The 12,783-nt window shown below is 40.9% G+C and overlaps 1 protein-coding gene across 1 annotated transcript; it reads left to right on the forward strand.

The window, feature by feature from the left end:
- The first annotated feature begins 484 nt into the window (after positions 1-484).
- On the forward strand, positions 485-12,480 carry LOC131229323 (uncharacterized). The gene is made up of 4 exons (XM_058225253.1): positions 485-689; positions 6,288-9,198; positions 9,646-9,872; positions 12,152-12,480. Exons 1-4 carry the CDS (start codon positions 663-665, stop codon positions 12,455-12,457), a joined length of 3,471 nt encoding a protein of 1,156 aa, XP_058081236.1. The 5' UTR covers positions 485-662; the 3' UTR covers positions 12,458-12,480.
- The last annotated feature ends 303 nt before the right edge of the window (positions 12,481-12,783 follow it).

Consider the following 12,783-nt stretch of genomic DNA (forward strand, 5'->3'; position numbering starts at 1 on the left):
GATGTTTTAGTAAAATCCAAACTGTTCATTTGATGATAAAAATGATTTTCACCGTTCAGATAAAAAATTAGGAGGGTAAAAATCTCAGGTGGACCACAAATCAATGAAAAATTTGAAGTGACGCCTAAAACCCTTAAATTCACATGGTGTGGCCTCCATAGTTATGAAATATCATGATCTTCGATATGTTACTTCATCCTTGTGGGCTACGTCCGATGAATGGATTAGATAGCATCTAGAAAGCACTTTTTGATTGTGTGAGAGTTTCTACAGTGGCCAGCCAAAGTCCGATTGAACCCTAGCATTCGGCGGGACGCGATTCGGGCCGTACGTAGTGTCATTTAAAAATTTCGGTCGAGTACGTACTCGGGCCCATGGTACCATCGCTGACAAACCGTACAGTCCACCAATCGCGTCCCGCCACGCGGGGAAGAGCCCAGGTACAATCTGAATATAATCTGATGAGGGGTTGGATGACACGTAAAGATTAAGTGGGTCCCACTGACGGCGAGACGAAAGTCTCTTCCGATCTACTGTGATGTGAGGAGTTGCAGTTCAAGGAGACGGAGAGAAGAGGAGAGAAGAGAAAGGAAGAGAAGAACTCTATCTCTTTCTCTTTTGTTCTTTGATTAGATCATGCAAGGAGCTGCTTCTATCTGACCATGAAAGGCGATTTTCGTCAAATGATTGTGAGTTTCTCTCCTCCTTCCGCTTCTATAAAGTACACGTGTTTCCACTACTGTTATGGCCCACCTGATAGATGGATGGGCCTGATTTTTTCAGAGGTATGGCCACGTGATGCCGCACCTGTGGGACGGTTGGCATTGCACACGTGTGTGGTTGGCTGGCAGAGAAACTCCGTCTCCGCCTCCCCAAATCGGTTATTTTATTTATTTATTATTATTATTATTTTCTGGAAAAGATCCTGATGAGTAGGGATTTTTTCAAAATAAGGTCCTGGCGATTTTTAAATATGAATGGAGTGTGGTGACTGTACAGATAAGGAATCAAAAGACAAAAGTACCCTTTTCAATGCACGCGCGCATCCACACACATCATCATCACCTTCATGGGGAGGTTAGCCATTTGATGGTTAGGATCATCGGACCAAATCGATCTTTTGAGAGGAATGAGCAATTAAAGGTGTGGGACCCACTATTCCACATGATGGAGGGTTTAGTCAATGATGCCACGATTTATGTTGTGGTCAATATGGACCCTCCATTTCCCTTGCCATTTATTGGAAAGTGATTTTTGAGAGGAATGGGCAGTCAAAGGTGGGATCCGCATGATGAATGTTTAGATCAATGATCAGAATGTTATGATCAATATGGACTGTTCATTTTCATAGGCATTGATTGTACGGATAGGATCATCAACCAAAGTGACTTTTTGAGAGGGATGGGCAATCAAGTGTGGTGCCCACATGATCAATGGTATGGGTCAATGATTGGACCATTTTTTTTAGCATGATCAATATGGACCATCCATTTCCTTAGGCATTGATTGGAAGATTAGGATCATCCGATCAAAGTCATATTCTGAGAGGGATGGACAATCATGGGTGGGACTTACATGATTGATGGTCTAGATTAACAGTTGGACCATCTGTAGTATGATTAATATTGAATGCCCAGTACCCTACGCACTGAATGGGCGTTAGGATCGTCCAACAGAAGTGATATTTAGAAGGATGGGCTATTAAGGGTATAACCCACATAATGGATTATCTGGGTCAATGATCGGACCATTTGCAGTATGAATGATGTGGATTGTCCATTTCCCTAACCGTTTAATGGATATAGTTAAGATCATCCAACAAATGTGATTTTCTTTTATAATGATGGGCAATCAAGGATGGGACCATAGGATGGATGGTTTAGATGAATGATTGGACCATTTGTAGTATATTCAATATGGGTGTTCATTTCCTTGAATGGACAGTTAGGATCATCCGATAGAAGTGATTTTTATAGGATGGGCGATCAAGGGTAAGAACCCACATGATGGACGGTCTCGATCAATGATTAAACTATATGATCAATGATCAAACTATATGTACTAGTATGATGAATATGGGCTGTTCATTTCCCTAACCATCGTGGATCACACGTTCAAATTTCACTCAAGTGGGCGATATCCAATCTACTTAACAAATTGATTGCATGATTTACAATTTATATATGAGAGTTGTTGTCATGGCTTTTAGACTCATTGACTCGGATCAACATGTTCAATCTCAAGCTGAGTCGCGACTTTTACCTGGTGGGTGAGAGGAGGGGAGGGCAACTTGTGGTATCGAACTAGATCGGGTAGTAACAAGTCATATTAGAGTCATTAGAATATTAAAACCATGGTTCTTGTTGACCATATGATAGAGTGGACCACATTTGTTTATTTAGGGCCCGTTTGGATAACACCAAATAAGTTACTTTTTCTACTTACAGCAGTAGATAAGTAACTTATTTCAGATAAGTAAGTTTGGTTTATGTTTAGTTATAAGTGACATTTTTACTTAAATTACTTTAATCATCACTTCAGTTAATTTTTTTTTTTTAGCTTTTCTACTTTTCATAAGCTGCTGAAGAAAGGCATCGGGAGAGACCAAAGAGAGGAGAAGTTGATAAGTATGTTGTTTACCGAACATACTTATCTGCTTAATAAGTCGAAACTGAGATAAGCTACTTAAGGCATAAGTAGCTTATCTTAAGTAACTTACAATACAAAAGCCCCCTTAATGTGGATGCTTTTTTTAAATATTAGTAATAAGCAGAACTCCATGTCAGATTCCCAACTTTTAAGCCAACCCAACACACCATTATTTTTGGAATCGTAATGCCCTAGTGCAAGAGGTTACCGAAACAAATAAATCATAATTGGCAGTAGAGGTGTACACGATTCGAGTTAGCTTGTTAGCTCGCTTGAATTGACTCAGAAAAGCTCGACTCGACTCGGATCGAAACTGTGTTCGAGCCGAGTCGAGCCAGTTTTATTGAGGTCGAAACATTTCGAGTCTAGTCCGAGCTAGACCTAGCTCGACTCGACTCGATCTTAAGCTCGAAATCGACTCGGTTCGGATCGATTTTTTGAGTAAGTATATATAATATCTAATCTACTCGGTCGCCCAAAACATGTTAAAAAAAAAAAAAAAAACCCCTAACCCTAGTGTCCACTTTCATCTCGGCTGTTCGCCCAACCCTAAACACCCTAACCCTACTCATCTCTCTTTCGCCGTTCTTCAGCGCCCAAACAGCGACTGACGACCACTCTCCTCTGCTCTCTTTCTCGCCGTTCTCCAGCGCCCACCGGCGACTACTCTCCTTCCTCTCCTCTCTCTTTATTTTCCAGCGTCTGTCTGGACGACCGGCAACTGAAAGGTGAGTCTCCTCTATTTCTCTCCTCATCTCATCAGTCACATTGCCTCCGCCCTCCGGTCGGGGTTTGGCGAGTGGCAAGCAGTATCCGTCCGATTAGCGGACCCCACCCGAGCACTGGTCTGGTGGCTATGGCCCAATCGGATGGTCAGACCTCACCCGAGCACTGGCCATGTGGCTCTGGTCTAGTCGGACGGTTGGACGCTACTTGTGGCCCGACCACTAGCCCGGTGGCTGTGGCCCACTCGAACTCGAACTCGGCTCGAACTGGACCGAGTTGTTGACCGAGCCGAGCTGAGTTGCCAATCCAAGCTCGATGACCGAGCCCAGCTGAGCTCGAGCTGAGGACTCTTGCTGGCCGAGTCGAGCCGAGCTGGGCAAAGCTCGGCTCGGATCGACTTGTGTACACCTCTAATTGCCAGCAATCAAAATATCCAAGTATTGGAATCCTTGGTAATTGAAATCTCTAGGGCACCTAAATGCCCCCAATCAAAACGACCCCTAAGTGCCTTTTATTTTAGGTTAAAACCCTTCCTACAAACTTTGATATGGTTTTATCAATTTTAAAAATTGTCCTAATTTGTGCCCCTACTTCTCTCTTCATATTTATTATGGTGAAATAATCTAATGTATATTGGTTGACCTTAGTTGGGATCTTCCAATCCAAAAGATATTGGTGGATGAACCATGCCTAATAATCTTCTCAATATGAGATTTTTACTGGGAGCATCCATCAATGGTGTAACCCATCAAGCCCTAGGAGTGATTTTTAGGTCATCATTTATCCATGGTTAAACACATCAAATAAATGGTTTGTATCAACAAATGTGGGTCCCACTTGAGGATATGGTCCTAGTTTGGCTCGGTGACCAATGGTTTAATTGAGCATATGGTCCTTGATAGAGTGGAATGGTGGAATATGATTTGTTTTTTTTTAAACCTTTTCTTTTCTTCTCTCTCTCTCTCTCTCTCTCTCTCTCTATTGGGATAAGGCTTAGACGACGACAATGATGATGAAAGAGGGTGCTAGCGTGATAAAGTTGAAATGCATGGGAACTTATGAGGGTGGTTTTCCAAAAACAAGAAGTTGCATTGGAAGATGGAGCGATTACTTAGGAAATCTCAAGTAGTAGATTTCTAAAATTAACTATTAATTGTATGTAGCTTCTTTGGTAATTTTTTTTCTCTTCTATGAATTCTCTTTCGGGCATGAATGAATGAAAACAAAAAATTTCCAACACCTTCTTTCTTGGTGGTGTGACTTTGACAACCCTTTCCAAAGCTGAGTGTTTCTAATCGATTGGTGTGACTCCAATATTGAACTAATGGTATAAGGTGAGATTTCCGAGGACCCTCTTTCAGGTTGTGTGATTCAGGCCATTATCCTTCTCGTGTATTCTTTTCTTTAGTTTTATTTATTTATTTTAATTTTATCCATCGACAACCACATAAATCCCTATCCACTCTTACTTGACTAGTCCTTGACCTTATCTAATCCAAAACTTAAATTTTCAACTACCTCTTTGTCATGTATCACACCCACAAAATAATTTGATTGAATGATCTAACGATCCGATCAATGGCTAGGAAAGCTGGAAATTCCATTTCGATGATAATATAGGTCTGATCGTTGATCTGAATCATTCATCATGTGCTGCCAGCATTTGACAAACTATCCCTCTTAAAAGTCACTTGGATCAGATGATCGTAATATCTGACCAACGAGACTCAAATGGACAGCCCATATAGATTATTTGGTCCTGTCATTTATTTCGACCATCCATGAACTGAGGCCAACATTTGATTACGCATCCCTCCCACCTCTAATATAATGATTCTAAGTCCTAACCATTTGAACAACAGATATGAAATTGGTGGTCTGCATTTATTAATACTAGAAGCATTCTGATTCGCGATATGAACTATCCATCAAGTAGGGCCACCCTTTGGCCTGCCAAAAATCACTTTGACTGAATAATCCTAACATCCAATCAAAGTATGGGAAGTGGACAATCCATATTTATTATGTCAGAGAAGGTAAGATCACTGTCCATCATGTAGCGTCATCTTTGATTGCCTTCCTTCTTAAAAATTACTTTGGTTGTATGATGATAACCAGCTGAGCAATGGCTTAGGAAGTTGACAGCCCGTATTGATTATGCTAGACAGAATCTTTCATTTGAACCTTACATCACATGGGATCCACCATTGATTGTGCATTCCTTTCAAAAGCCAATTCAATTGCCCTTCAAGTCTTGGGGAGAGTTGCAAACCCGAACACTGGTTGTGTACTGTCGGGTGACATGGTGGTTCCTGAAATTGGATGGGCCGTTGTCCAAAATCACTCAGACGTAGTCACGTAGCTGAAATGTGTTTCCATTACCTGTTTTTCATTTCAACTGTCTTTTTGAATGTCACCATTGGATCATCATTCTATGTGATTTTTGGATTGCCGCTCACCCACACCAGGAAGCACCAGGTGGATGGTTTGGATCATCCAACCGTGCAGACGGGAAGGTCGTGAGTGGCCACATGCTCTACTTTTCTACTTAGGATCCGTGACCTGAGGGTGGTGCAAAGCTTACTCAGGTTTTTAATGTATCCTGCATCACATGGACGCATCTGCAATTGCATGTAGATGAGGTTATATTGCAAGTGGGATTTGCAAACCTCATTGCAATTTTAACTAGAAACCAAAACCTAATCTTGATTCAAAATTATATTTTTGGTATAATATATAGCGGACTCTAATTGCAGTCGTGTTTCTGCACTTGTTTTTCACACGAGTCCCAAGGGGACATGCTGTAGAAGTGTACAATATTCAGGCCACTTGTCTGGTGGGCCATTTCTAAAAAGATCAGGACTGTTTGATGATCATTCCACACGTTTGCCTGACTGTCACATACCTTGCAGCCGCTTCCCAGGAGGTTTATTCGGAAGTACGAGAAGGACTTATCCAGCATTGCCCTTCTGAAGGATCCCAACGGCAAAGTATGGCATGTAGGACTGAAGAGAAGTGCGGGCAGAGTTTTCCTCCAAAACGGTTGGCCGGAATTTGTAGAACACCACTCTTTATGCAACAGGCATGTTTTAGTTCTCAAATATAAGGGAAACTCAATGTTTGAGGTTCTAATATTCGATAACAGTGCCGGTGCGAAGAAACATGAAGAATCCAGTTCTAGCAAGTGTCAGGATCCAAATTACGAATCCGAAAGTTCCATCGAAATTCTTGGTGTTTGTACTCCACATAAAGCTCATCTTACTAAACAACCATCCAAAAGAAGGGGTGGCGGCCGTATACCGTTACTAAGATCACATGGCCCACCTGTTATGCCCAATGTGATGGAAACTGAAACTAAGTGTAACAAGCGTAGAAATAGAAATGAAGAACTTTTGAATGGAACAGAGATGCGAAGCTCAAAATGGATGGGTAATGTACTAGAGCCAAGGCAATCTACTCATCTGAAATCAGCTCAACCAGATATAGTACAAGTGCCAAGGCTATCTACTCATCTGAAATCAGCTCAACCAGATAGAGTACAAGTGCCAAAGTTGCCTCAAGAAGTTGAATTGAATAATCACAAGCGAAAAGATGGCAATGAAGATCCGTCCTTCCAGTCTGTGAATCTGAGCACTGCGTCTGAAGGGTCTTTTCCTCATGGAGCTTGTAATGGTATTTTGATGGATGCAATTGAAAACAAAAACCAGCAACCTATTGCGCGATCTACTCATCTGAAACCAGCTCAATCAGATATGCAACATGTGCAAAAATTACCTCAAGAAGTTGAATCAAATCATTACAAGCGAAAAGATGGCAATGAAGATCCGTCCTTCCAGTCTGTGAATCTGAGCACTACATCTGAAGGGTTTTTTCCTCATGAAGTTTGTAATCGTATTTCGATGGATGCGATTGAAAACAAAAGCCAGCAACCTATTAGGCGATCTACTCGTCTGAAATCAGCTCAATCAGATATGCAGCATGTGCAAAAATTACCTCAAGAAGTTGAATCGAATCATCACAAGCGAAAAGATGGCAATGAAGATCCGTCCTTCCAGTCTGTGAATCTGAGCACTGCGTCTGAAGGATCTTTTCCTCATGAAGTTTGTAATCATATTTCGATGGATGCGATTGAAAACAAAAACCAGCAACCTATTAGGCGATCTACTTGTCTGAAATCAGCTCAATCAGATATGCAGCATGTGCAAAAATTACCTCAAGAAGTTGAATCGAATCATCACAAGCGAAAAAATGGCAATGAAGATCCGTCCTTCCAGTCTGTGAATCTGAGCACCGCGTCTAAAGGGTCTTTTCCTCATGAAGTTCCCCATGGTATTTTGACAGATGAGATTGAAAATGAAAACTGGCAACCTATTAGGCGATCAACTCATCTGAAATCAGCTCAATCGGATACACTGCATGTGCCAAAGTTACCTCAAGAAGTCAAATCGAATCAGTCCAAGCAAAATGATGGCAATGAAGGTCCATCCTTTCAGGCTATGAATCTGAGCACTGACTCTAGAGGGTGTTTTCCTCGTGGCATTCGTAATGATGTTTTGACAGATGAGATTAAAAATGAAAACCAGCAACCTATTAGGAAATGGGACGGCTTAGGAGAGCTGCGACGGTCAATTCGCCATAGCTTGATTCAAGCTAGTGGGAGAGAGGTAAGAGGATTAGGTGATGTAATTGAATCCAATCGTGTTGAGCAAAATACTACTAGAGAGGATTTTTCATTTTACCCAAAGGATCTGCCTCTTGAAGGTGAAATTCAAAATCGTATCTCATGGAATAAGGCTGCAATAGAATGCATACAGCCATCCAATGGAATGGACAATGTAACAGCACCACTATGGTTGGAACGCATCAAATCATTTCAATCCAATGGGAAGAAACACGAAGAATCGAATTATAACAAGAATTGTCAGGACTCAAATTATGATTTGGAAAATTCTGTGGAAATTCTCGGTGTACGTACTGCTGAAGGTGAGGGCGATAACCTGCGACCAATCAAGAGAAAGGGTGGCCGTATACCGTTTCTACGATCACATGGCCCACCTCCTAAGTCCTGTGTGATGGAAATTGAATCAAAGTGTAACAAGCGTAAAAATAGGAGTGAAGATCTTTTTATTGAGCCAGAGGTGCCGAACTCCAAACAAAAGGGTGATGTACTAGAGCCAAGGCGATCTACTCGTCTGAATTCAGTTCAATCCAATATACCACATGCGCAAAACTTATGTCTACAAGTTGAATCGAATCATCACAAGCAAAAAGATGGCGATGAATATTTGTCCTTTAAGTCTGTGAATCTGAGTGCTACGTCTAAAGGGTCTTCTCCTCGTGAAGTTCGTGATGGCATTTTGACGGATGATATTAAAAATGAAAAGCAACAACCTATTAGAAAACAATGCAGCCTAGGAGTGCAGCGACAGTCAATTCGTCTTAGATCGATTCAGTTTGGTGGGAGAGAGGTGAGAGGATTAGGTGATGTAATTGAATCCAAACATGTTCAGCAAAATACTGCCAGAGAAGAATTTTCACTCTATCCTAAAGATCCAGTGGTTGAATATGGAGTTCAAAATGGTATTTCATGCAATAAAGTGGTAATAGAGGGCCTACAGCTGTCCAAGAAGAGGAACAATGTAACAGCACCACGACGTTCAGAACGTGTTAAATCATTTCAATCAGATGGTAAGCGTTTGTATGGATCAGTTCATGAATGTGGGCCAGACTGTAAGAAGATACATGATGAAAGTGAACAGACTCCTCTTTGTACATTGAGTGAAGAGTTTTCAACCACTGTTGAGAATCAAAGAACTGAATCTGGTAAGTATTTTGCCTATCATCTGGTAATCTGATGTTTGTCTTCATGGCTCATGTGCAACATCCTGGCTGTTCATCAGGTGGGGCCCACCGTGAACATGCCCTGATCCAAAAGCCATGCCAGCCCGGTCAGTATGTGGAAAACATGTGTATGATAAAAGTGGATGACTAAGATGATTGACGAATGGCACATATGCAGCACAACTGATCAGCAAACCATTCTGATTTTTCTTGGCCAGTGTATATTCAAGGTGGGCCCTGCATGATGAACAGCCTGGATGTGATGCGTGTGCCCCGCTGATAGATATTGCACGAAGAAGACTCGGTCCACTTCACACTTATATCCTTTTACATTTCTCTTCATGGGATTTTCGTGCAGTTTTCTCAATTGAATCAACTTTGAATGTTTTGTTAATTCTTCTTCTTCTCAATATTTACTTGGAAATGCAGACAAGCACGTTTCTCCTTCCAAGAATGTGGAGCATTTGCAAGGACAAGGACATTGCGTGGACATGACCCCCCCAAAAAGTATATACTACAGATTTATATCGAAAAGGAGACCTGTTACAGCTGAAGAAAGACACAGAGCAAAGGAAGAAGCCCGAAAATTCAACTCTAACAACCCATTCTTTGTAGTAGTTATGCCAGCAAGCTACGTGTATTGCAGATATTTTATGGTAAGCTTAGGATCTTAAATCACTCGCTGATTAAAAAATGGGAGATTTGCAAAACCCGCACGTGCATTAGGCAGCCTATCTACACGTCACTGCATGTACCTGTGTGGCACATAGGTTCGTGATGCAAGCCAATCATCGGTCAGGTCCTGCCACCTTGATGCTGTGGAGTAGCCTATTCTCATGCCCCTGTAGTCTAATGGAACCCACCTGATGGACTGCTTGGATCTTGCACCCATGTGTGACTCTAGCTCATGTTGTGGTGTGGTGATGGGCTGCGTTACACTCAGGTGTGGACCATGTGGTATTAGCAAAACTCATATCTATAATTCTATATATTCTCTCTTCAAGTTATCCAAGTAATATCACCTTTCAAAAAAAAGAAGTTATCCAAGTAAAGAAATGGGGCATGCTGAATACTTTTTTTGCCAGAGTAATATTTTGTTCATTTTGAGTTCTACTTGCAAAGAACAAATATTATTTTGGAGCCGAAAAAGCAGAAAAAAATGATGGCCCATCCGAGTTCCAAACAAATTCACCCCATCAACATATTCAGTCAAAAGTCGACTTGGTGGTACTCCCAACTACTACCTCACTCTATGAGGTTTAACAACTATATTTCGGCTGATGGATCCTTACTCTTGCTCCAGTGGTAGACTCTCAGGAGTTTTAACACCCGGTCAAGGGTTTGAGTATCCATAGGTGGTGAAATCCCACTACGGCGTGTGTGCGTGTGTAAAGAAAAAAAAAAAGAAAAAACTTCATAGCCCCATTCTTGTTATATATATGTATCTTTTATGCTGTGAACCATAGTCTAAAATCTTGTTAAGTTGACTTGACTCAATTGAATTTCGAGCCAATTGGACAAGAAACCCATATTCCAGTCTAGTCTCGTTAAGTTCAGTAGAAAACTCAATCGAGTTTGGTTGAGATTTATTGGTTTTCTATCGACCAGTGTTTTAAATAGTGAATAGTGTGTAGTGTAGCGTTTACCCCTTTGCAGCGTGAGGCGTAAGCTACGTAGCGTGTAGCATAAGCTACATGCTACTACTAATTTCTAATTAAGGTTGCACTCATTGCATCAAATATCATGAAATTTAGTGATATTTTGCACCAAATTAGTCTGATTAATAATAAAATCTCATAATATCCGGTGCAACCAAACACAATATAAAATAATAGGAAAAATAGGGCAAAGATTAACTATAAAGATAAAGAAAGAGCAACAAAATTGGTTTAATACTGTTACTTTTATTGCTTTTACTAAATCACTGAAAAAATTAACTAATTTTTATGAAAAATAGAAAAATGCCACAAACCATTGAAAATGTAAATTGATTTTTACAAAAAATAACTTGTAGTGTTAGTGTAGGCTATGTAGCATGTGCTGGATGTCAATTAGCATGTATCCTATTCTACATGCGACTTAAGCTATTTTCATGAGCTATGTAGTGTTAAAGCTAAGCTACACTATATAGCATAAGCTACAAGCTGCATAGCATAGCTATTTAAAATACAACACTACTATTAATGTGTGTGCGTGTGTGCGTGCGTGTGCGAATGTTGATTAGCATGTAGCCTGTGCTACATGTGACTTAAGCTATTTTCATGAGCTATGTAGTGTTAAGGCTAAGCTACAAGCTACATAGCATAGCTATTTAAAACACTACTATTAGTGCGTGCGCGTGCTTGTGGGTGGGTGGGTGGGTGGGTGGGTCCCTTCTAGGTAATGAGATGTCCCAAAAAGCAGCCATATCTGATGCTTAGTGAGCCACACAATCTGAAACCATGTAAAATCATGCCTAAACATCTAAAAGCACTTGGTGGAGCCCACCTGAGTTTTGGAATGTCCTTAAATTTGATGTGACCCCTAATCCAAGTGAGACACACACAATGGATGGGTTAGATGCCTGAATCACATCTTAGTGGGCCCTATATTAACAATCAGGAAGGTTTCAATGGGTGGGCATCCACTCTCAACTGTTGTCTCTGGCGTCCATTTACGCATTTAATAGTGCGTTTTTATTTTTTTAAATAATTATCAAGTTTCGCATCTTACTTCCAAGTCAAGTTAATCTGCCAATCAATCAAGTAAACTCGACTGGATGGACTTTCGAGTGAGGTTGAGTTTCCTGTCTCCCACTCAATAGATTAGCTGGTAGAGACAGCGTAGCAGGTATGGCTGATCCAGGGTTCAATCCCTGCCCTGGTACTGTTACCCTGGTAGTGATCCCATGCTCTTCTCTAACTAGCACAAGCAACGATTCTTCCTCTGTGTGCAGTACATCCCACATAAATTTGCTGAAGATTACATCCCGAGAGAAGTGCGAAGCATCACCCTTGCAGATTTAGATGGGAAAAGATGGCCTGTGACATGTATACAGAGCAGATATGGAGCTGGACTAGGCAAAGGATGGGCGGCATTTGTGTGGAAAAATAACCTGGAAGAAGGGGATGTATGCGTGTTTGAGCTTGTTAACAGGGAGAAGTTTGAACTTAGAGTTCTCATTTCCCGAGTCGTTGAAGAAGTGGTGCCGTTTGTCAGAGCCTCGGAGATAAAACAGGACAGGAAGGTTACAAGTAGCTAAAGAGGTGAGGCATTGTCCTTTGCATGTTTTATGCTGCCTTTTGTTCAAAATATGTTTTTTTTTTTTCTAAATTAAGGATTTTAAAGTTTGTCAAAACCATGTTCTATCTTTAAAAAATTGTCTCCATTTTCTCATGACATTGCAGCTGAAAGCGTCCCATATGATTTATAGGTGTAAGATGGTGTTTATATAATTCCCTTCGAATGTGTTTGTGAAACAGTCTTTTGGTATCATGGCCGTCGTTTTTTTTTTTTTCTTTTTAAGCAACAGATTGCAGTACTCTGTGTAAGAAATAGTAGACAAGAAAGAAGGAAATACTTGATATT

This window comes from Magnolia sinica, chromosome 16 (genome assembly GCF_029962835.1).
Source record: "Magnolia sinica isolate HGM2019 chromosome 16, MsV1, whole genome shotgun sequence".
NCBI lineage: Eukaryota > Viridiplantae > Streptophyta > Magnoliopsida > Magnoliales > Magnoliaceae > Magnolia > Magnolia sinica.

Excerpts from the sequence above, each read along its gene's own strand:
- LOC131229323 (XM_058225253.1), top strand. The coding sequence starts at position 663 with ATGAAAGGCGATTTTCGTCAAATGATT. Across the intron at positions 9,199-9,645 it reads GAATCAAAGAACTGAATCTG|ACAAGCACGTTTCTCCTTCC; the intron begins GTAAGTATTTTG and ends TTGGAAATGCAG. Across the intron at positions 9,873-12,151 it reads TGTATTGCAGATATTTTATG|TACATCCCACATAAATTTGC; the intron begins GTAAGCTTAGGA and ends CTCTGTGTGCAG.